This window comes from Bos mutus, chromosome 9, assembly GCF_027580195.1.
Source record: "Bos mutus isolate GX-2022 chromosome 9, NWIPB_WYAK_1.1, whole genome shotgun sequence".
Taxonomy (NCBI): Eukaryota; Metazoa; Chordata; class Mammalia; order Artiodactyla; family Bovidae; genus Bos; species Bos mutus.
This window is the reverse complement of record NC_091625.1, coordinates 22,109,132-22,135,365: the sequence shown is the minus strand read 5'-3', so window position 1 is coordinate 22,135,365 and position 26,234 is coordinate 22,109,132. Positions and strand designations below refer to the sequence as shown.

Genomic DNA, 26,234 nt, shown 5'->3' with positions numbered 1-26,234 from the left:
AAAAATTTTTTATTTTATTTTTTAAAATAAAATATAAAAATATATTATAAGTTAAAATGTTAAAATATTTTTAAACATTTAAAAATACCTGAAAGAGAGGACAGTCATTGGAGTAGTAGCAGCCAGGTTTCACACAGTGCCATAGGCATCACATGTGTACATATGATGAAATGTGTAATGAATTGACTAGTGGATGGGTTATTAAATTAGCAATACTAATTATTTTTATAGTAGCTGTATCTATTTAAAGTTGTCCATATTTGAAATAAGGATTTCTGTTTTGTTTTGAGGTTTAAATTTTTTCTGTTAAGAATGCAGATAATATATAGGAGCTTTTTCATCTTACCAGTTATTTAATCTGGGCAGAATGTGTATGTTAGCACATGGGGTTTTAGATATATAGGGTGTATATCTGAGTAGGTAGAAACTTGCCATAGAAAGAAATGGTCATTGTGTAGGGGAAACTCATAAAAGGAGGGACTAAGGATACCAAAGGTCAAATCACCTTACTTACGTTATCTTTCACAGCAATCACCCTAAATTATTGTTTGATAGTAATTTATTTAAAATTGAGCTTGTATAGTATAGCAAACATATTCATCTAGAAATTTTTTTTTTTTTTTTTCATTCAGACAACTGAACTTGAAAAAGGTTCTTGTATCTGGGGGGCATATGGAATACAAAGTTGATCCTGAACATTTGAAAGAAAATGGGGGTCAGAAAATTTGCATTCTTGCAATGGATGGAGCTGGAAGGGTGAGTATATATTTATGCAAAAGCTTAGTAATCTTGTTCTCAGTTGACAGCTGTAGAGGACCTGATAATGTAAAACTGTGTTGCTATGATAGGGATTCCTGCTGACTTGTTTCCCTACTTGTTTTTGTCCCTACTTGTTTTTGATGTCCAATACTAATTAGTTTGAAATAGTAATTGGTATTTCAAAGAAAGTATGACATTTCAGGTTGCATAGTACTGCCTTGTTAAACTGTAGTTTAAAATTTCATTTATTGTGTTTAAAATAGAAGTAAGGGATTTGATGAGTTATTTGATATATACACCAAGTATTCAAAAATGATATTGAATTATATAGATATGAGGTATATAACTACTCTTTTAAAAAGGTAAAAAACTAATCTGGCAGTATTAAAAATACATAATCAGAAATTTTCTCTCAAATTTGATCTTAAATGTACACAAAATATTATGTATACCGAGATTATAACTGTCATATAGAAAATATATGTATTTCTGGATCTCTATATAAAGAATCTCTGGGACTTCCCTGGCAGTCAAGTGGTTAAGACTCAACAGTCCCAGTGCTGGGAGCATAGGTTTGATCCCTGGTCAGGGAACTAATGGCACCCCACTCCAGTACTCTTGCCTGGAAAATCCCATGGACGAAGGAGCCTGGTAGGCTGCAGTCCATGGGGTCGATAAGAGTCGGACACGACTGAGCGACTTCACTTTGACTTTTCACTTTCATGCATTGGAGAAGGAAATGGCAACCCACTCCAGTGTTCTTGCCTGGAGAATCCCAGGGACGGGGGAGCCTGGTGGGCTGCCGTCTATGGGGTCGCACAGAGTCAGACACGACTGAAGTGACTTAGCATAGCATTATACATTAGAAACACTGAATAAGTTTTACACTGTGACTGGAAAAACCGATTGCTATCTGCTTTTTGTTTATAAAATAAAAATATACAATAAGTGTATTCAGGTTTTATAAATTGCTATAAAAATTGACATTTTAGAAACTGAAGAATTAATCATAAAACTCCACCTACTGGTACATTATAGGAGTAAATCTGTGATTGATCATTTTATTTGAGGGAACTATCTTTAAGAATTAGAGATCTAATTTGTAGTAAAAGAAGGAAGCAGAGGCATAGAATTACATTTAAAAAGTTGAATATTAAAAACATTTGACTTTGGGATATAGTTCATGTACAGTAATAGAGATCTAGCTTGTTTATACATGTGGATACTTACTTCCTGTAAAATTAATAACTTTAAAAATGACAGGACAAGCTCTGATAGTATCAGCTGATCAGTACAGTCTATATTTTGTGTACATAACTTGAGTGACCTTGGCAGATACCATTCTGTGCTTTAAGATTCTTAATTATGAGGAGATTGAGCTTTTCAAGATCAGTAGTATTAATTTTTCAAATGAAATCGTGCTTGGAATGCCTGTCTATGGTGTAGATGAAAAAAAGGTTTGCTGCTCTAGATAGAGCTGGATTGGAAAGCCCAGCGCCTGGTCTCTTGTCATTTTCAGTCCTCGAGCAGCAGCCCCTTGGCCATTTCTCGGGAGCACTAAGGCTGACAGAACGATGTGGAAGCTGCTGAATTCTGTGATGATTGTTCTGTCTCTGAGATTTTGTTTTACTTGAGTTGTGTAGACATCTTTTTTTGTTCCCCTTGAGAGTAAAGTTCGGATTTTTGTAGGGTGGTTTTCATTCTTATTGTAAATATTACTCTTAAGTCTGACATTCAAGTTTTAGCATTAAGAATTTGGTTTTCTTTAGCATATTGTATGCTAAACATTGTAGTATATGTTTGCTCCACATGAGTAACACTGAACATTACTTCTTAAGAGAAGTGTCTTTGAAACATTTTTAATGCTTCATGTTTGCTTGATATATTTTCTGAAAGATACACCATCATGGCTTTTATATATATATATCTTATACTATGGAAAAATGAACATTGGAGCATACTGAGAGCTCTTAGTTTTTGAGATAAGATCTGTTGATTTCATTTTTTGGTTGTTCAGATGCTATATTGCTTTCTATTCCACTGTAATTTGGTTTTATCTTAGGTATTTTGCTGGAGATCTGTCAACAGTTCTATGAAGCAGTGTCGATGGGCTTATCCACGCCAAGTCTTCATTTCTGATATTGCTTTAAGTAGAAATGAAATTCTTTTTGTCACACAAGATGGAGAGGGATTTAGAGGGAAATGGTTTGAAGAAAAAAGAAAGAGTTCTGAAAAGAAAGGTTAGTTCATATATGTAAATGGCATGTAAAAGTACCTTCTGGCTAATGTTTAATTTTGTACTTACTTATTATTAGGTTTAACTGACAAATGTTACTAGGTTTTACCTCTATATCTCTTCTTTTGATTTTTTGGTTTGTCTGTGTGCAGGTAAACAAAGGGAATTCAATCCATTTAAATCCTAAATTTTCAACCTTATATCTGTTAGTATGCCCTGAAATCATGGTACATTCCCATCAGTAACAGAGGCAGAGTATTGCTAATCTCTAGTCTTGGCTCTAGGGACAGGGCAGTATAAAATTAAAAACAAAAAACAACAAAAAACTTTGCAGGTGGATTTGAACAATCTTCCAAATTCCTTTTTACCCCCCTCTCCCCAAATTGAGAATTGAGTGGCTTATGCTTGGGGGGTGTTTTGGGGGGTTTTTGTTTTGTTTTGTTTTTTGAATATATAAAATGAAACTTTTATAAGGTATTTTAGGATTTAGAGGAAGATTACAGGAAGAATAAGGTTTTTATATTTATTGAGAATTTTAAAACTTACAGGTCGCTTTATTAAACAATTACTGAATAATTGGAGGCAAGTTTTATTCATTTCTTGATGAATATAAAGGAGAGCTTTAAGATGCTAGCATGGAAAATAGGAGTTATTCATTACATTATATAGTTCATTTTTGATTTTCTGACTATGAATTTACAAACTTGTGGATTGCTTAACATTGTTTTTTTTTTAAACTCTAGTAGTAGCTTTTTTCTTTCATCCATAGTTAGTAATCTGTTGATTTTTTTTTTTTTCCTTCCAGAAAAAGTAGAATTCATTCCTTCCACCCTAGCCCAAGTCACATCAAATGGTCACTGCAAAAAATGTTTCCTTTTTTCAACTCGTTTCTTTTTATTTATTCTCTTACCAGAGTGAGCTTTTAAGATCTGATCCCAATTTACCTGTGTTTAAAAACTTTTTGATGGTTTCCTCACTTCTTGAACATGGCCTACAAGGCTCCTGCTCTGACCCTTGTCTGCATCTCTGAATTCCTCTTGAGTTCTCTCCCTCTCATTACCACTCTCCAGACACTCTGACCTTCAGGTATTCAGTCTTGTCCAGTGTGGTTAGTCCCAGGGCCTTTTCTGATTTTCACATCTCAGCTTAATTTATGCTTCATCAGAGATGTTTTTACTAATTATTTAAACTTGGTTACCCTGTTTAACTTTTAATGTTCTCTTTGTATTTTTATCTTGTAGCTTATTTTTACTTGTTTTTATATATTTATCTTTGTGATTAATTTTTCTAATGTTGGTCTCCTATCATAAGATGGCAAGGACCATGATATATAGTCATTATATCCTCACAGTGAAATCAAGGTTTCTTTGTAATCATTAGCATTCAGCATATTTCCTTCCCTCATTAAGTCATCTATTGAGTGAACAAATCAGTTATTATATGCTAAAAGATACATAAAGAACATTTATAATTACTCAGGAAATTATAAACATATTCTTCAAAATTATAAAGCCACAAAGGAATGATTTTTGGATAGTTAATTGATTTGTAGTATTTATTTCTTTATAGATTACACAAGTCTGTAAACATTTAAGGTATATTTACTATGTGCTGGATATAGGGCTAGGTTTTAATGATACAAAAATATGTAAGATGGGCCCCTGTTCTCAGACAGTCATGAGTTTTTAGGGGCAATAGATACATTTACAAATATTTGCAGTTCATGGAGACAGATACTAATTTGCACATAATAAGTCTTTTAAGAACATAGAAATTGGAATAACTGAGTGTCAGGAAGATTAGTAAATCCCTGTGAATAAAAGAGAGTGAATTTGAGAGTAACCAGAGGCATTTTGACTTGTGTTGGAGTCCTTAGAATTGTGTCTTAGTCATAATTCGTGGTCTAAAACTGAATTCACGTTCTCATGCTTATGTGTCTGCTTTTCAGTGTTTTTTAAGTAAACGGCTATCTTTCACACCCCATTTTCTCTCACCCTCTATAGCCGATTGGTCACCAAGTTTTGTCACTTCCATCTCAAATATTTTTGAAATCTCCACTTTCTCTAGTTTCTTTGCTACAACCTCAGTCTTAACAGTGTTCATTCTTTTTCTGGACTCTTAGTTTTATCAGTGATCTCTTTGTCTTTATTTACTTTAAACATTTTTAATACTACAGGCAGAAACATTTACTTGCACACACATGCCATATTTTTCTTTCATATCCTTGATCTGACTTGTACTGATAAAATCATTTGTTTAACATCTGTCTTCTCTGCTTGATTGTGTACTCCAAGAGTGTAGAGGCATGCTATCTATCTTGTTCACTACAGTATTACTAGGGCTACACTGAAAAACACTATGTCACCATAGCACATGTGGTCATTCAGATATCTGCTGAATAAATGGAAGGAAGGAGGAGAAGAAGGGAGGAAGCAAATGACATTTTTAATGGAAGCTGAGGAATTTTTAAAGGTAGTATAGTCATTGTATTTGCCTTTTAGACAACTTTGGTTGCAGTGTGGAGGACAAAATCATGAGTAATTGAAAAAAAAAGAAAATTAAAAAAAAAATCATGAATAATTGAGAATTGACCCACCAAAATTTCTTCTGTCAGACAAATATGTATAGGGTGTAAATTATGTTGAAGAGAGAGAAGATGTAGTTCTTCAAAAGGACTTAACGCAGACAAAAGATTTCTCTGTTCTAATTGTTTTTCTATTCCATTTACTCCTAAATCGTTTTAACAGTTTTAATAAAGCCTTGATTAATGAAAGCTTATTTTTTTCTTTTTAGCAGAGATTTTATCAAACCTTCATAATTCCTCACCAGATGTGTCTTGTGTCTCTGATATAAATAGTGTATATGAAAGAATTCGACTTGAGAAACTTACTTTTGCCCATAGAGCTGTTAGTGTCAGCACAGATCCAAGTGGATGCAACTTTGCAGTCTTGCAGTCAGATCCTAAAACAAGGTAAATGTACACTTGTCTATATTAAATTTCATTTTTAGAAGGAACAGTCATTGGGTTTTCTTTTGTTTTCATTAGCTCCTGGTACAAATTTAATTGAATAGCTGTTGTCAAGTCTTGTAGAGACTTCAGACATATAATCCTATTACTAGGTTAACTCAAAGGTGGAATTTGTTATATTGGAAGTTATGAGTGTTTGTTGTAGCTTGTAAATGGATATTTATTGAAAATATTGAAGGTAGTATGTACATAGCACACAGAATTTATTCATGTCTTTGGTACTTCATGATGTCCTGTAGGTTCTCAGATTTTGAGAAATATAAATATTTGTTACATAGATTACAAAAATTTCTGACCATTGAGTACAGTGGGAAATGATAGACGAGTAGTGTAGAGTCATGTGGAGGGCATTGTGAATCTCAGTGCACATCTTCTGTCACATTAGTACAGAGATGACAGGTTTAAGATAAATATCAAGGGTCTTACTGAAGAGGGTAAAAAGTCCTAGAGACAGGATTCCTCCTGGTTTGCCCAGGTCTGTCCCACCTTGAGCACTGAAACTTTCCTCTCCTGGGAAACTGCTCAGTCCCAGGCAGACCAGGGGAGTTGGTCACCCTACCGAGAAGAGTGAAACGTACATTGGGAAGGTATGATTGCGTGCTTACAGTTCTGAAAGAACCAGGGGTATGGACTGATGTATGTGTGTATATTTATCTTTATTTCCTTGAGTTGCTAACTTATTCTGGGATCTGGGACCTAAAGTATTTATTTGCTGTTCTGTATATATTCTCCACTTGTGACATGAAAGAATATAAAACAGGAAAAGGTTGAACACTGTACTGTACTCTTTTTGAATGTTTTTAGTAATACTTTTAAAAATACATTTAAAAAATTTCTCCAAAAGTCATTCCAATTTATGTTCTAGTGTTTCCCTATAGAAACAGAAAACTCTCCTTTCAAAGGAAAACTTAATTCTTATCATGTTAGTTGAGGGGAAATAAAATACATAAAGGAACAGAAAATATTTAAAGGGTATCTAAAATTATTCTTATTGGAATAAGATGCAATATTCTTATTGGAAATGTCAAATGAAAGATTTTCTAAGTTTAATAAGTAAAAATGAAATTATACTTTAAGGAGAATTGCCTAGGGATGCTCTTGGTTTTTTGTGTTTTCTTTTTTTTTTCATTATTTTGAAGGTAAAAATAATTTTTGTTTCATTTCTAGCCTTTATGAAATTCCAACTGTGTCCTCCTCATCCTTTTTTGAGGAGTTTGGCAAGCTGTTGAGGGAAACGGATGAAATGGACAACATCCATGATGTGACATTTCAAGTTGGCAGTAGACTCTTCCCTGCACATAAATATATTTTGGCAGTGCGTTCTGACTTTTTCCAGAAATTGTTTCTTTCGGATGGTACCGCATTAGACTTCACAGATGTTTACCGGAAAGATGAAGATTCTACAGGCTGCCATCTCTTTGTGGTAGAGAAGGTTCATCCTGACCTGTTTGAATACCTTTTGCAGTTTATATACACAGATACTTGTGACTTTTTAACTCATGGCTTCAAACCAAGACTAAATTTAAACAGAAAACCAGAAGGATATCCAGGCACTCCAAACTGTCATTTGAATAAAATGAATTCCCATGAAGATAATCAGAAGTCAGCATTTGAAGCTTACAAAAGTAATCAAGCTCATGCAATTAGTGAAAAGCAGAAGAGTAAATCCAAATCTTCCAAAAAAGTAAAAAGTGTTGGGGAAGATGATCCTGTAAAAATGTTGCAAAATGTCGCAAAGAAATTTGGTTTCAGTAATTTAAGTAGTAGGTATGACTCCTCCTTAGTATCTATTCATGTACCTCATTATGCCTTCCTTTTAGAAATTCTGCTTCTTTTTTTTTTTTTTTTCCCTGCTCAGCTTTGCTTTGCTCCTGCTGCTGATCTTGGTCCTTCTCTTCCCCTCCCCACCCATCTCCATCCCCTCCTCCATCCTCTCCTCATCTTCCTTTTCTTTTCTCTCTCCTTCACTTTCCCTCTCTCTCTCCTTTTCTCTCCCCTTCCCTTTCTGTTTGGATCTGTTTCTTTCTTTTCAGGGACCTGTTTCTCTGTTTTCTACTAAAGCTATCTCTAGGATTCCCTGGATTAAAACATTAAAGGATAGAAAGGCTGTTCATGGATTTGAACTCTCATGGTGTCTCTGTAACAGGGATCTGGAGTGGCAGGCAGTGTGGTATTCTAGAAAGAGTACTGTCTTTGGAGTTAGACCTATATGTGCCTCTTAGCTCCACTGTAACCAGCCTAGGGCAAATTTCTTACTTCTTGAACCTCAGTTTCTCAGTAAATAAAATGAGAGGGATAATATTTACCTTATGTTATTGGTGTAGTTTGGTCATAAAGCATGTGTACAATGCCTGACAATATTTGTCATATTAACAAACCAGATTTTTTGGAGTTCTCTATTTTTAAGGTATTTATGTTGCCTGTGGCAGTATAACCTTAGTTGCGGGGCAGGAGCCAAGGGAGGAGAGTTTATCATGTTTTCTAATTGAAACCATGAAGGGTTTTGTGTTGTAGCTTTCACTTGTTTTTTTTGTCAGTAATGATGTTTAACACATTTTAAATACTAAGTAAAATTGAAGGACACTATATGACTGCTTTATCACAGAGTAGGGGTTTGCTGAGATACTCTTCTAGGTGATACAAATTATATAATTATGTTTAGATGTGGGCTCATTTGTTGGATTTTTGTTGTTTTGGTAGGGGAATATAGTCACCAATTGTTACTTTTTATCCTTGATAGGTTAGATGGAGTCAGATATGAAAATGAAGAAATTAGTATCATTGCCAAGAAAACTGGTAGTAAACCAAAGCTAAATCAGAAAAAATGGTAAGTTAGGAAATGAAGATAAACTTTTCATCTCTAGATTTTGGGGCCCTAACTGGAAATAGAGCTCTCTTTATTTATACATGTATGCAGCAAAATGTGTATGTGGATACCCTGTTACCTTTATTAATCTTTTTCATGTCTGGAAATGCTGGAGAATTATTGAGGCAAATGGATAAAATGTTAACTGCTCAGTAAGACATAGAGTTCATTTTTTTTTTTTTCTGATTACTCTCTAATAAAGAATTAAAAAAAAATTTCCTAAATTTTGTATTTTTTTAATAAATAGGTAATGATGTTAACCCAGAAACCAAAATAATTATGCCTCTTCTCTTCATCATTATGAAGATTATTTCCTTTAGTATAATTTTGTTCCGTAATAAGTATATTATTCTAAATATGTTTATTATTAAAAGTTTTTATTTTTAGGTATTTGTCTCTTGTAGGTAGAAAATTTTAGAGAAAAACCTGGTTGTATATAGACTGTGCTTAGCACAAAATAGGTTGTACAAATAAGTGAATTAATGACCTTTGACTGTCATGCCCGTTAGTGTCATATTAATCAGCACCTGGCCTGTATTGAAAAAGGAAAATTAGAAGGAAGACTTTTTTGAATATTTGTCTGTACACAGTTCCTTTTACAAATACTATCTTCGTTATAAGGCCTTATTTTTTTCCCTAAAGTGGAAGGAGATAAAATATTTTATTTGTATGTATACCCTCAAGTTGTTTGTTATATGCCACCTTTAATTAGGAGAAAATCAAAAGTTAAGACAAATCCTAAAATTGCTTTTGCTTCAATTAAACTTTTTTTTTCCAGTTCATTTTTATGTGATGTGACCATGAAATCAGTGGATGGAAAGGAATTTCCTTGTCATAAATGTGTTCTTTGTGCTAGACTTGGTAGGTGTACTTTTTGTTGGTTGCAGATTTATTTGTTTTGGTATTGTTGCCTATTCTTAATTGAATTTTTTTTTTCTTTCAGAATATTTTCATAGTATGCTGAGTAGCTCATGGATTGAGGTAAGATTTAAGTAGAAACCACATAGGCTGCTAATTATGCTTTATATTTTTGGGAAATTATATACTAAAGAAATTTTAAAATATTTTTAACTCAGTTTTTCTTTTGTATTGACTTTATTTATGCTTAAACTGGCTGGAAAATAGCAGTGTTTTGAAATTAAAGTTGTTGCAAAATAATTACTTAAATGAATTCTCCATTATTGTTTGGAGTTATATTTGCAATACCAGTTTGTTTCTTTTTTCTCAGATTTTCTTGATTCTTTTTCATGTTACAAGGCATTTTAAAATTAAATATATCTCATTTTAGCTTTGTGTTTTAACATTATATTTTTTTGCATTTGATGTGATTCCTGTTGAAAGTTTTTCATAGTGATCACCTCAATCAGATTGTAGTGTTATTTTGTAGTTGAAAATTAATTGTTTTACTTTTATTTAGGCTTCCAGTTGTGCAGCTCTGGAAATGCCAATACATTCTGACATACTGAAAGTTATTTTGGACTACCTCTATACTGATGAAGCTGTTGTGATAAAAGGTATTAATAAAAGTTAGGACATTTTAGATATTTAAGATACAGTTTAAAAATGATAAAATTACACAAATCTTATTTTCTGCTTTAATTGAATTAATCGACAAAGGCTTAAATTTAGAATAAGCTATACAGATGATTACTAACAGTGAAGGAATGGAATAGAAAATTTTCATTACCTACATGGAAATGAACTCTATAAGAACTGTTAATAATGGTTGAGATTAGATTTAACATTTTCATACCCAGCTACTTTTACATGATTGAGATGAAAAATTGACAACAGAGAGTATATATAGTCTTGATAGATAGTCTACAAAAGTTCTTTCTTGTCTGTTTTTCCCCTCATGTGAATGTGTCTGAAGTATAGACTAATAATTGAACTGAAATTTATAAAGAGATGCATTTATATACTTTGTCAGGAACACACCCGTGTTTTATTTACCAGGTGTCTTTAGTCATAGGAGTGATACACTATGTGTTCTGTTTTTTGTATATACCAAGTTTTCTTAATCAGTTTGTTGATGGACATTTAGGTATTTCTGTACTTTAACTATTGTGAATAATTTTGCAGTGAACATGGGAATGCAGGTGTATCTTCAAAATCCAGATTTCAGTTCCTTTGGCTAAATACTCAAGATTGGGATTACTATATCATATGATAATTCTAGTTTTAATTTTTTGAGAAACTTCCATACTCTTTACATAGTGGCTTTACCAGTTTACACTCCTTTCAACAGAGCACAAGAGTAACCTTTTCTCCATATCTTCACTTGTTACCTTGGTTTTGTTTTTGATAATAGCCTTCCTAACAGGTATAAGGTGACATCTTGTGGTTTTGATTTGCATTTCTCTGATAAAAAGTGATATTGAGCACCTTTTCATTTACCTTTTGGCCATTTGTATGTCTTCCGTGGACAAATGTCTAAGATCTTTTGCCCATTAAAAATAAAGTTTTTATTTTATATTGTACTATCGTTGATTTATAATGTTGTATTAGTGTCAGGTATACAGCAAACTGAATCAATTATGCATATATATGCATCCTTTTTCAAATTCTTTTCCCATTTAGGTTATTACAGAATATTGAGCAAGATTCCCTGTGCTATACAGTAGGTTCTTGTTGGTTATCTATTTTGAATATGGTAGTATGTATATGTCAATCCCAAACTCCCAATTTATCCTTCACCCCAGTTTTTCCCCTTTGGTAACCAGAAGTTTGTCTTCTAGGTCTGTAGTTTTGTTTTGTTTTGTTTTTGCTATTGAATTTATATGAGTTCCTTATATATTTTGGACATTAATCTCTCATGCTTTGCAGTTGTTTTCTCCCATTCCAAGGCTGCCTTTTCTGTTGACTCTTTGGTGTGATTTTTGGTTTCATGGAACACCACTTGTTTATTTTCGCTTTTGTTACATGTGGTTTTGGTGTTACATCTAAAAAATCATTGCCAAGGCCAGTGTCTAGGAGCTTTTCCTGTTTCTTCTTCTAGGAGTTTTTTGGTTTCAGGTCTTAGATTTAAATCTTTAATCCATTTTGAGTTGATTTTTGTCCAGTTTCATTATTTTGCATGTGGATATTAGTTTTTCTCATATCCTTAACTGAAGAGACTGTCTTTCCCTGTTTTGTATTCTTGACGTTCTTGTCAGAGGTTAATTGGCTGTATACATGAAGGTTTATTTCTGGCCTATTTTGTCTCATTGGTCTACGTGTCTCTTTTTATGCCAGGGTGTTCCTGTATTGATTACTCTAGCTTTGTAATAGGACTCAGAATTTCTGTAATAGAAATCATAAAATATGACAACTCCAGTTTTGTTGAATTTTTTCATATTGCTTTGGCCATTTATGGTCTTCTGTGGTTCCATGTAAATTTTAGGATTACCTTTTCTGTTTCTATGAAAGGTACCATTGGAACTTTTATAGGATTTCATTGAATATGTAGATTGCTTTGGGTAGAATGGGCATTTTAACAATATCAGTTCTTCTAGCCCATGAACATGAAATATCTTTCCATTTATTTGTATCTTCTTTAATTTGTTTTTTCAATGTTTTGTAGTTTTCAGTATGCAGATCTTTCATTTCCTTGGTTAAATTTATTCCTAAGTCTTTTATTCTTTTTTGATGTGATTGTAAAGTGGATTGATTCTGTAATTTCTCTTTCTCTTAGCTCAATGTTAGTGTATAGAAATGCAACAGGTTTTTGTATATTGATTTTTTTACCCTGCAACTTTATTCATTTATTATTTCTAGTAGTAAAAAATGCCACCAAAATACTATTAGAAATAATAAATGAACAAATTTACAGGGTTAAAAACAAATATACAAAAACCTGTTGCATTTCTAATTTGTTGTCAGTTTTTATTATGAATGTATACTGACTTGCAAAGAGTCGGACACGATTGAGCAACTGAACTGATGTTGAATTTTGTCATGTGCATTTTCTGCAACTATTGAGATGATCATATGATTTTTAACCTCTATTCTGTTAATGTTGTGTATCATCTTTATTGATTTGCACATTTTGAACTATCCGTGCATCACAGGTATAAATCCCACTTGATCATGGTGTATGGTCCTTTTAATATGCTGTTTAATTATGTTTATTGGTACTTTATTGAGGGTTTTTATATATACACTCATCAGGGGTATTGTTCTGTAATTTTCTTGTAGTGAACTTGTCTGTCTTTGGTAGCAGGATAAGGTTGGCCTCATAAAGTGAGTTTGCAAGTTTCCCCCTTTGGTTTTTGGGATTAGTTTAAGAGGGATTTGTGTGTTAATTTTTCTTTAAATATTTGGTAGAATTCACTGATGACGCATTCTGTTTTTGAACTTTCTGATTGCTGATTCATTCTCCTTATTCTGTTATTAGTCTGTTCAGATTTTCTATTTTATTATTCAGTTTTGCTGTGTTTCATGTTTCTAGGAACTGATCCATTTCTTCTAGGTTGTCCAGTTCATTAGCATATAGTTATCCATTATAGTCTCTTATGAGCCTTTATATTTCTGTGATATCATTGGTAATGTTTCCTCTTTCATTTGCAATTTTGAGTTTTTTTTTTTTTAGTCTACTTAAAGGTGTGTTAATTTTCTCTTTTCAAGTAAACAACTCTTTGTTGGTCTTTTCTCTTGTTTTTCTAGTGTCTGAATCATTGGTTTCTGCTCTATCTTTAGTATTTCCTTCCTTCTGCCAAGTTTGGGCTTTTTTATTCTTTTTATAGTTCTTTGTTGTGTAAAAACCTTCAAAGGTTGTTCTTTTGAGATCTTTTTTTTAGGGCATTTATCAGTATAACCATCTTTCTTAGAAATTCTTTTGTCCTTTAAATTTTGATATGTTGTGTTTCCCATTTTCCTTTGACTCAAGGTATTTTCTTTGCTTTCTCTTTCTTCTTTGACTTCCTGATTATTCAAGATCATTTGTGAATTTTCCAGTTTCTTTCCTATTTTTCTAATTTTATGCCCTTGTAGTTGGAGATGATACTTAATATGATTACAGTCTTAAATTGTTGTTTTGTGGGTCTGCACATGGTCTCTCCTGCAGGGTGTTCTGTGCACACTTGAGAAGAATGTCTGTTTTGCTGCTGTTGGATGGAGTGTTATATATATGTCTGTTAGGGTGATTTGGTCTATAGTGTTGGTCATATCTGCTGTTTCTTTATTAATTTTGTCTGGGTTATTTATTCATATTGAATGTAGAGTATTGAAGTCCTCTATTATTTTAAAAAATATTTATTTACTTATTTATTTTTGGCTATGCTGGGTCTTTGTTGCTGCACATGGGCTTTATGTAGTTGTGGTGAATGGGGATTACTCTAGTTGCAGGGCGTGGGCTTCTCATTACAGTGGCTCCTCTTGTTGCAGAGCACAGGCTCTCGGAGCATGGGCTCAGCAGTTGTGGCTTGTGGGCTCTTGAGTGCAGGCTCAGTAGTTCTGGTACATGGGCTTAGCTGCCCTGCAGCATGTGGGACCTTACCAGACCAAGGATCAAACCTGTGTTCCGTGCATTGGGAGGCATATTCTTAACCACTGCACTACCAGGGATGCCCAAAGTCCTTTCTGTTATTGTATTCATGTCCATTTCTGCCTTCAGCTTTTAATATTTCCTTTATATAAGTGCTCCAATGTATCTAATATAGTTTTTTCTTTGTTGTTACAATGAGGCTTACATGTAATGCAATCATGGAACTGGAAGTGTTAGTGGCTCAGTCATGTCTGACTTTCTGATTCCATGGACTGTAGCCCACCAGGCTCCTCTGTCCATGGGATTCTCCAGGCAAGAATACTGGAGTGAGTTGCCATATTCCCTTCTCCAGGGGGATCTTCCCAACCCAGGGATCAAACCCAGGTCTTCTGCATTGCAGGCAGATTCTTTATCATATGAGTCACCAGGGAAGCCCTAATGTAATTATAACAATCACAACTTTTTTCTGTATTTCTTTTAATTGATGTATGGTTGATTTACAATATTAGTTTCAGGTGTACAGCATTGTGGCTCAATATTTTTATTGATTATGCTTCATGTAAAGTTGTTAAAAAAACAATGTCTTTATTTTTCTGTACTATACAATATATCCTGTTGCCTTCTCATTTTATACATAGTAGTTTTTAACTCTTAATCCCATAACGTTATCTTGCCTCTCCCCTTTCCCTCTCCCCAATGGTAACTACTGCTTTGTTCTCATTATCTGTTTTTGTCTTTTTTATTTACATTTGTGTTCTTTAAATTCCATGATTCCACATAGAAGTGATAACATGAAGTATTTGTCTCTCTGACTTATTTCATTAAGCATCAGAGAAGGCAATGGCAACCCACTCCAGTACTCTTGCCTGACAAATCCCATGGGTGGAGGAGCCTGGTAGGCTACAGTCCATGGGATCACTAAGAGGCAGACATAACTGAGCAACTTCACTTTCAGTTTTCACTTTCATGCCTTGGAGAAGGAAATGGCAACCCACTTCAGTGTTCTCGCCTGGAGAATCCCAGGGACGGTGGAGCCTGGTGGGCTGCCATCTATGGGGTTGCACAGAGTCAGACACGACTGAGGTGACTTAGCAGCAGCAGCAGCATTAAACATAATAGCCTCTAGGTTCATTATTGAAAATGACAGAATTTCATTCTTTTTTATGGCCAAGTAGTATTACACTGTATGTCACACACACACACACACACACACACACACACACACATACATGTATGTATACATACCATATAAACACCACATCTCCTTTATCCATTCATTGGTTGATGGTTTTTTGGGTTGTTCCCTTTCTTGGAAGGGGACGACAGAGGTGAAATGGATGGATGGCATCACCAACTCAGTGGACGTGAGCTTGATCAAACTCTGGGAGATGGTGAAGTACAGGAAAGCCTGGTGTGCTGCAGTGCCTGGGATTGCAAAGAGTTAGGCACAACTTAGTGACTGAACTACACCTATCTTGGCTGTCATTTACTGCTTAATTTTGCATTCAGATTTTCTTCACTCTTAGTTTCCTCCCCCTCTGATATTATTTCTTTTTTTCCAGGTTACCACTGATTTTATTTTTTTTTTTATATACCACTAAAGCATTTATTTGTTGAATTACTGGAATATACTTGATTTACAATGTTGTGTTAGTTTGAATCAGTTATACATATACATGTATCCACCCTTTTTTAGATTCTTTTCCCATGTAGGCCATTACAGAGTATTGAGTAAAGTTCCCTGTATTAATAGGAGGTCCTTATTAGTTATCCATTTTATATATAGTAGTGTATGTATGTCAATTCATATCTTCCAGTTCCATTATTTCTTCAAATATTTTGTCCTTTCTTATTTGCTTCTGTGAGTCCCCTATGTATCTTTTTATAGTATTCCAGAAATCCCGTATGCTGTTTATTTTTATTCAGTTTTTTTTTTTTTTTCCTGTTCTTCATATTGGATCATCTCTGTTAACCTATAGTTTCTGTCTTTATTGATAGTCTTCATTTCTTGAGATGTTATTCTCATACTTTCTTTTAAATTTTTAGACATGATTTTTTAAATTTGTTTTTGGACATATTTAAAATAATTGATTTAAACTCTTTGTAATAGTTCAGGATCTTGGCATTCTTAGGGACATTCTCTTGACTTTTTTTGTTTTTTTGCCTATAGGCCACACTTCACGTTTCTCTTTTCATCTTTCATAATTGCTGGATCTTAGTTCCCTGACCAGGGCTTGGCAGTGCAATTGCACTAACCACTGAGCCATCAGGGAATTCCCATAATGTAGCAACTCTTGAAATCAGATTCTCTTTCTTCAGGGGTTATTTATTTTATTTATTTATTTTTTCCTGTTTATTTAGTGACTTTTTGAAGCTAATTCTGTCAGATGGATATTCTTTGTCATATGTGACCACGGAGGTCTCTGCTTATTCAGCTAATAGACAGAATTTTCCTTAAATGTCTAAACCAGTAAATTTCCCAGCCTATGCCTTGGAGTTCTTTGTGTGTGTTGTGGCATGGCTTCAACTCTTAGGCAGGCAGCCTACAATTCTGCCTTAGCTTTTATTTCCTGCTTTTGCAGAATCTGAAGTTCAGACAGAGGTAAGAGTTTGGGGCCTTCCTAAGTGTTTTCTGGGCATGTCCACAGTCCTCCACGTTTGTATGGCCTTCTAGATTCACAGGAATATGTTAAAACTTTTGAAAGCCCCTTATGGACACTTGTATTAGTCAGCTTAGACTGCTATAACAAAATAACAGACTGAAATTTATTATTCATAGGTCTGGAGGCTAGAAGTCTCAGACCAAGGTCTGGCAGGATTCTCTTCCTGTCTTATACACAGGTTATGTGTATTACCTTGCTATTATGTCCTTACTTGTGTTGTGTAACAAGCCTCTTGTTATGTCCTTACTTGGCTTTTCCTCAGTGCTTGTGAGTGTATTTGGAGAAAGAGTGAGAGAGCACACACACGTGGAACAGCTTGTTGGGGAAGTATGGATAGATCTCTGTCTCATAGAAAGAGACTAATCTTGTCAGAGCAGGGCCCTACCCTTACGACTGCACCATGTGAATTTTCAGGGGACACAAACACTCAGTCTTGACAACATCTTTTCCCTGAGCTATTCTTTTTAAGTTTTGACCTGCCTCTTGTTTGCTCTGCCCCTTATCATTGTCTTGGACAGCTTCAGTGTTAAACAATTGCTATTTGTTTTTAATAAATACCCTTTTCTGAGGCTGTTCACACTGGGTAAGCTTTGAGTCAGGTCAAATAAACCCCTACTAGTGGGGTTCCAGGAAACTGCCAGATGGGTTAAATAATAAGTTATTTGATAATGTTGCCCCACAACTGTTCTGTCACCTCCAGTGTCTGTACCTGCTTATTTCAGCCCATGGTTGCAGGAGTGATGGCTTTCAGGACTACTGTTGAGAATGGAGGAGAGTAGAATCTATGTAGGAGGAGCCAGGGTGTCCCAAAGCTCACTGTTGTTAGCAAGATTCAGCCAAGTTTTTGGAGTCAGTGCTCCCTGATTATTGTGAGCCTTTGGCTAATTTCTAGAAATTCTGAAAGAGTTGATTTTTGATCATCTTTTTGTAATAATTCTCATTGCTTTGGTAGAAGAGAAGAATTTTTGAAGTAGTCTTTAGTCTGCCATTTACAGTGACTTCACCTCTCATTTAATGTTTTTTCTACTTTAATTTTTTTTCTTTTTAACCATTTTTCTCTTCCTATGGTGGTGTTTTTTTTTTTTTTTTTCCTATTTATATTGCTATTCTGGCAGTGACTCGGGGGCATTGCTTAAGGTCATTAATAGTACACTGGACCAAGGTTATGTTAAATTAAGGAACTTCTCTATAGTTTACAAGTACTCTTAGATGACCAGATCCATTTTAAATAAACCTAGGAGCTTTATTCACCTCCGTCGTCCCTCACTGTGTGTGTGTGTGTGTGTTTTAACATATACCTGTATATTATCTTTGATGATGAGAATTGACTTTCCCCCCTATTAGTGTAACAATAATGAGAGATTTTAAATAAGGCAGGCATTCTAGCCCTTTAAGACGAAAAGAGATCTACTCAAGTTGCCCATTTTATGGTCTTAATGTAAACCAGGGCATTTTGGTGTTTTTTTTTTTTTTTTTTTAAAACAGTTTTCTACCTATGAGATAGAAATATTTTGATGTTATTACTGTTTATCATATTTACAATTTCAACATTTAGAAACTAATCATCTTAACTCTCTTTTGAAGTGTTTTGTAGTATCTTAATTACTTGGACTTTTTTCCCAGGTATAATGTTTACAGAATAGTATGAGTGACACTTTTTTATTTTTTTCTAGAATCTCAAAACGTGGATTTTGTTTGTAGTGTTCTTGTGGTGGCTGATCAGCTTCTCATATCTCGATTGAAAGAAATTTGTGAAGTAGCATTAACTGAAAAACGTAAGTAATTTTGAATTAGAATCATAGTGTTTTCTCAGGTTAATTCAGGATTTACGGTATTTTATTGACTTTATGATGCAATTTAAGTAAAATGCCTGTTTTTATATCATGAAAAATGTCAAGACAGTTAAAATTATTTCTTGTCATCATTTGTAAGCACATCAGAGATGTTAATATGTGAATACATGTAAATCTTATAATTGAAATATGTTAATTTTTTGAAATATCATAAAACTTGAATAATAAAGATGGCATGAAATTATTTTGCAATCTGAAGGATGGGAGTTTGAAAGTGGAAATTCTATGCACTTGCCCTGGTCTGTAAGTCTACACTTAACTACCCTGTTATTTGCTGCAATTTTTTTTTTTTTTTGAGCCACATTGTGCAGCTTACGGGATCTTATTTCCCCATCAGGGATGAACTTGCGTCCTTGGCTGTGCAAGTACAGAGTCCAAGCCCATGGACTGCCAGAGAATTGTATTTGTTGGAATTTTTATGTAACCATCCCATCAATGTATTTGATCAAAAGTATCTCTTTTTCTGAAGCTCTTAATTCTCTCTCTGCTTATTTCAGTTATTTGCAGGACTGTCATTCTAACACTAAACTTTGAAAGCCAAAGTTATTTTTTTATTATTTTGTGCCTTACATTCAAATTGCAGCTGTCAAAACTGATCAGTCTCTTAACTATGTTAATCACATTTCCCCTACCTTTTTATTCCCACTGTCACTGTGCTAGTTGAGATCACTGTTACTTGTCCCTTCTGTGTAGTGTCATAGTAGTCTTTTAAGTCCTCTTTCTCTCTTCTGACTTTTCTTTCTTTAATCTTCCTATAGGAAGTGGTTAGTGTCTTCTCCTATTCATATGTTTTTAATTGCTTCCTCTGAGATAATGGTTAAATTTCCTTAGCCTGATACAAAAGTTTCTTGGCTTTCTAATCTTATTCTTGTTCTCCTTCTTTGCCTCTTAAGAAAGTGTGATTTTTCTGATTTGTACTTGCTAATAGTTAATCTTAGTTCAGGTATCTTATTTACTCACTTAAGCTCTGTGGAGTATCTTCTTCTTGGTTATCAAAAAGAGAGCAACAGCTATGATCTTAAAAACCAGAAAAAGGAAATACAGTTGTCCCTAAGTGTCACAGGGGATTGACTCTAGGAGTCTCTGCAGATACCAAAATCTGTGGATGCTCAGGTCCCTTATGTAAAATAGCATAGTATTAACACAGTGAATACAGCTGGTCCTCTGTGTGTGGAACTTGCTGGTATGGAGGACCAGCTCTGTATTAAATAAAGGATACAACATGCAGTAGGTATAAAATGTACAAATTGAGGATATTTTCAGTTGTTCAGTCGACTTTCCTGGCATCCTTTGGATATTCTTTCTTGGCTCCTGCTGCACAATTGCCCCTGTTAATGAATTTCTTGATCATCTTAGAATCTAGCAAGAGAAGGATTCAACAGAACTTTGGTGTCTGTTTATTGGGCAGTCCTTGAAACCAGCTGAACAACTCTTTATAAAGTTTTTATATGATTCATTTTTATTTCTGTGAAGTGGGAGACTTTGGGTTCATCATTAGTTGAGACTTTGGGTCAGTCCAGAGTGAGGCAGAGATCATTATTGTCTGCATATAACTTTTGACTGAGTTACAAGAGAGAAAGAGAAAGGAAATGGAGGAAGCCAGGTGTAGAAAATAGTTGTGTTTTTCTGTTGGCTGGGGCTCAGAGTAAATAAGAAAAGGGGATTTCAGAAGCCAAGTTACATGTTAGGTAAGCAGAATATTCTTGGACAGTCTCAGTAAAACATACTTCATATATACAGTTACAAGAATTATAACAAAATCTAACATCTTTTGTGCAGTATGTCAGATTGTGCACTGGCATGAGTGATAATACAGTAATATTTAAATGTACTTATTTTCTAAATATATAGTATGTGTTTATATATGTAAATATACTCACATAAAGTCTGATAGTTGATTTAACATAAAAATATTTTATAGAATGATTCCTTTACTTTCTCTTAATCATAAGTATATTGTTTTAGTTTTATAGAAGAGGAAATAACTATTCTGTGATATGTAAGTGAAAAGGAATGTTGTTTATCAGTGAAAGTTAAAAATATTCCAAAATATTTAGGTGGAAGATTGTTGATTCTTACGTGTTTGCTTTTAGATGACACTGAAATGCACCTTTTCTATTTTCTTTTGCTTAAAATTTTGTGTGTATTTATTTTTCCTCATAACGAATCATTTAAAATTACTTTGGCATATCGGGTTGGAAAATAAATTCTATATTTGCCCTAGTATAACTTTTTTTTAGCAGAACAGTACTTTCAGTTTTCCTTCTTCTAAATGTTCAAACCTGACAAGTTAATAAATAAATATATTTCATTTGCAATAGTTAAAATGCCTTTCATCTTGTTTTATAGATCTTTTCTTCCTTTGTAGTTACCCTTAAGAATGCTGCTATGCTACTGGAATTTGCAGCAATGTATAATGCTGAACAGTTGAAACTCTCTTGTTTACAGTTTATTGGACTGAATATGGCAGCTTTACTTGAAGCAAGGTAGGTTGAGTATTATATACAGACTGTCGCAAAAACACTTATTTATATATAATAGCAAATATGTTAGTAATTTGAAACTAAATAACAATAAATCCTAACTTTGTAGAAAAAGTGAAAATGTAAGACATTTAATCATTTCATCAGTATTTGGATGCATAATATATGCCAGCCATTGCTACAATACTACAGTGAACAAATGGAGAATATCCTTGCTCTCAGTGTTATAGGAGCTTACATTCTGGTTGGAAGGTCATGGGACAATATTACCACAAGTATATTTGTATATATATTTGTATCACTCTGCTTGTTTAGGCTAATTTGTAATTATGTAGTTGTTACCTGGGTTTTGGAAACTATTTGTAATACTAATTAAGTCAGCATTTAATTACTTCACATATATTTATGCATATGATTTGTTACTGGTTGATTTCTGTTTTCTCTTTGTATTTATTCTCTTTTAAGATTTTCCCTATACTACGTATTGATTCTTTGGTCAAACTTAGTGTGCAGCAGATGGCCTGAAAAATTTAGTTGGTCTGGTTTATTGCAAGGTGGTACATGTGTTCAAGTTTTGATGGTAATAGAATATTCATTATGAAAAATGACACATGGTACATGAAAAAATAAGTTAAATATTATATCCTATGTTATAAGCTAATATTTCACAATATTGATGTTTACCTGGATGAAAAGATTTTGATAAATGCTAATGATTTAGGAGTCATGGACATTTTAGAATTAGAGGAATCTTAGGAAATTTAATCTCATTCTTTTCAACTATTTTAGCAGTGGAATTTTTTAATGAAATAAATTTACAGATTCATTTTTTAGTGTAAGGTCAAGATTTTATTACATTTATTCACTATAAAGTCAGTGATAAGAAGATGAGTCTTTTTGGTGAATACAGAAATTTCACATTAGAATTTTTGGTGTCAGTTGCATTTTTAAAGTCAGTCTCCAAAAAAAAAAAAATAAAAATAAAGTCAGTCTCCAGTATAATTCTGTATTTTGCTTTAATTGTAATAATAGGTAACACTTATTGCCATAATAATAGTTATTAATAATAATAATAGTAATATAATAGTAGTTACATAATAATAGTTATAATAATACTACCATGTGCCAGGCAGCATTCTAGAAGTGTTGTATGGATGCTCATAATTTTCATGAAAACCTTATAAAGTAGATTTTTTATATCCTCATATGAGGATGAAAAAAACCCATGAAACTTCTTTTGCAAATAATCAAGAAAAACCTTGATTCATATAATTAGAAGTAGTAACAGTTGTTTGATAAGTAACTTTTCAAAGTCAGGATGATTTTTAATAAAACTAATTTCAAAACATGTTTGAAATAAAAGTTTTCTACCTTTTTATAAACATGAATCACTAAGATATTCTTAATAATTGACATTTAGGGTTCTATTTAGAAAAAATTCTTATGGGCGTTTAATCTTTGTTACTTGGTGAAAAATGCTTTCTAAATACAAATTAATAGTATGGGATGTTAGACAATGTCATTTAAAATGCCTCTGGTATTTTAGTGGCAGAACAAAGGTTTCAGAATAAATTCATTTATTTTTGCTGACATTAGTAATTCTAATCATAGCAATTTTTTCTCATTATTGCCAAATTAAGCTCTTTTAATATGTGAGATAAGAATCAACCACAGTGTGAAATGAACACCATATCTAAAATATGATGTTGGAAAATGATGTGTCACACTGTTTTTCAAGTATTACGTTGTGACAAATTTGTCAGCTGAAGTATTAAGGGTGGCACATGTGCTATGTTGAATAATTTTACATAAGTAGACTTGCATAAGTTTCATTTAAATAAAGATTTGTTTGTATAAATGTAAACATTTATAGTCAAATACGTGTTTTTCAGAAGTGTAAATAAACATGCAAATAGATGTTAAGAAAGGAGAGCTGCATCCAAATTGATGTAGCATCAGAAGTTAATTATCTTCAAATCCTAAAAAAACTGGAATGGTACAGATTTGAATGTGCTTGTTCCATATTGTTGTTTAGTTGCTAAGTCATGTCTGACTCTGCGATCCCGTGGACTGTAGCCCACCAGGCTCCTCTGTCCATGGGATTCTCTAGTTAGGAATACTGGAGTGGGTTGCCATTTCCTTCTCCATGTTTTCATGTTAGTTGTAAAATAGTTTGAAGTATACTTTGGAATGAAAACTGATTTAAAATTTTACTGATCCCTCAAAGTATCAGTAAAATTCCTGACAACCTCTTTGAATTCAGTTGAACTAGTCCAAATGTCATTTTATACATGAAGATCTTAAAACCTAGAGAGATGAAGTGAGTTGCTCAAGGTCATGTAGATAATTAGGAACAATGATAATTCTAGATAGAATTCAGGTACCTGATAGGCCATTGTTCTAGCAATATAATACTCTTTTGTAGGATTATAATTATACTAATTAATTATATATTACATATGATTATAATATATAATATTAATTATTACTCTTTAAGGATTTTAATTTGTAGAAAATGAAAGTTGAAAATTTATATTTTATTATGATAGAAAATATTTTTCTATTATTCGTAAGAGTTGCTTGAGCTTTATTCAGTATGTTTGTCTAATATGTTTGCTATATATTTGAAATATATAATCACACATACTTCCCAAAAGAGTTTGTTACTGTTGACATATTAAAAGAAATAAATGTTACTTATTCAACAATATAAAATGTCTCTATATATTTGAAAATCTTACCAGGTGTTAAATTACTTGAGTCTTAAGATAGAATTTTATAATTTATTTTTTAGATCTCTTGATGTTTTAAGTGATGGTGTTTTGAAGGACCTTTCTGTGTTTTACCGGAAAATGGTAAGGTTTATGTTTTTTTTCAGTTACAGTATCAAGTAAAGCAGTATATTTCGCCCAGCTTCTCAGTAGAACAAATTCCTAATGAATTCTGATTCATTAGGATCTTTTAAAAATGAGGACATAAGACTTAGGTACCCACTGTACAGGAAAACATGATAATCAAAATTAAAGATTTTCAATGATAAAATTAATGTCTATTTAAATTGCTTTATAAACGGAATTTATGGAAAGCTTCAGAGTCTTGTTATTTTTTATTTAGCAAAGATCCAGAAATTATAAAAACATGGGCTTTTAATGGTTTTATTTATTTTTATTCAGGTGACATTGATTTATAATACTGTATAAGTTTCATGTGTACAGCATTATATTTCTGTTTCTGTATACTCTATAGGTTGCTTCCAACCAAAAATTTAACTTCTGTCTGTTAGCATATGGTTGATCCCTTTTACCTGTTTCAACACCTGCTTTTCCCTCTCATAATCACTACTCTGTTCTCTGTACAAAGGGAATTTTGGGGTTTAGTTTGTTCATTTATTTTGTTTTTGTTTATTAGTGTTTCATATTCCATCTATGAGTGAAATCATGCAATATTTGTCTATCTCCATCTGACTTATTTCACTTAGCATAATACCCTCATGGTCTATCTGTGTCATTGCAAATGGCAAGAGTTCATCTTTTCTCATGGTTGAGTAGTAGTCCATTGTGTGTATATATATATATATGTGTGTGTGTATGTGTATTTATATATGCAAATGCATATAACACAGGTTCTTTATTCATCCCTTGATGGGCACATACATTGCTTCCATATCTTGGCTATTATAAATAATGCTGCAGTGAATATAGGGGAGCATATATCTTTACTAATAAGTGTTTTTGTATTCTTTGGATGAATACCCAGAAGTGGAGTACCTGGCTATAATATGCTTCAATTCAGTTCAGTTCAGTTCAGTCACTCAGTCAGGTCCAACTCTCTGCGACCCCATGAACCGCAGCACACCAGGCCTCCCTGTCCATCATCAACTCCCGGAGTCCACCCAAACCCATGTCCATTGAGTCGGTGATGCCATCCAGCCGTCTCATCCTCTGTCATCCCCTTCTCCTCCTGCCCTCAATCTTTCCCAGCATCAGGGTCTTTCCAAATGAGTCAGCTCTTCGCATCAGGTGGCCAAAGTATTGGAGTTTCAGCTTCAGCATCAGTCCTTCTAGTGAACACCCAGGACTGATCTCTAGGATGGACTGGTTGGATCTCCTTGCTCTCCTAGGGACTTTCAAAAGTCTTCTCCAATACCACAGTTCAAAAGCATCAATTCTTTGGCACTCAGCTTTCTTAATGGTCCAACTCTCACATCCATACATGACTACTGGAAAAACCATAGCCTTGACTAGATGGACCTTTGTTGGTAAAGTAATGTCTCTGCTTATTAATATATTATCTAAGTTGGTCATAACTTTCCTTCCAAGGAGTAAGTGTCTTTTAATTTCATGGCTGCAATCACCATCTGCAGTGATTTTGGAGCCCATTAAAAGTCAGCCACTGTTTCCACTGTTTCCCCATCTATCTGCCATGAAGTGATGGGACCGGATACTGTGATCTTAGTTTTCTGAATGTTGAGCTTTAAGCCAACTTTTTCACTCTCCTCTTTCACTTTCATCAAGAGGCTTTTTAGTTCCTCTTCACTTTCTGCCATAAGGGTGGTGTCATCTGCATATCTGAGGTTATTGATATTTCTCCCAGCAATCTTGATTCCAGCTTGTGCTTCTTCCAGCCCAGCATTTCTCATAATGTACTCTGCATATAAGTTAAATAAGCAGGGTGACAATATATAGCCTTGACATACTCCTTTTCCTATTTGGAACCAGTCTGTTGTTCAATGTCCAGTTATGGTAGTCTGTTCTTAATTTTTTAGGAATCTCCATCCTTCTTCTCTAGTGACTCTACCAATTTAAAGTCTCATTAACAGTGTATGAGGGTTCCCTTTTCTCCACATCCTTGCCAACACATGATATTGTGTTGTCATTTTGAC

General features: G+C 33.6%; 1 protein-coding gene across 1 annotated transcript in view; it reads left to right on the top strand.

Annotated features, from left to right (window-relative positions):
- IBTK (inhibitor of Bruton tyrosine kinase) overlaps positions 1–26,234 on the top strand; it is a 94,304-nt gene that overhangs the window by 31,426 nt on the left and 36,644 nt on the right. The window contains 11 exon segments of the mRNA XM_070376240.1: positions 633–756; positions 2,822–2,999; positions 5,792–5,966; positions 7,191–7,790; positions 8,764–8,850; positions 9,668–9,750; positions 9,833–9,870; positions 10,307–10,403; positions 18,690–18,791; positions 21,238–21,355; positions 24,147–24,207. Of these exon segments, the coding sequence (XP_070232341.1) occupies positions 633–756; positions 2,822–2,999; positions 5,792–5,966; positions 7,191–7,790; positions 8,764–8,850; positions 9,668–9,750; positions 9,833–9,870; positions 10,307–10,403; positions 18,690–18,791; positions 21,238–21,355; positions 24,147–24,207 (1,663 nt within the window).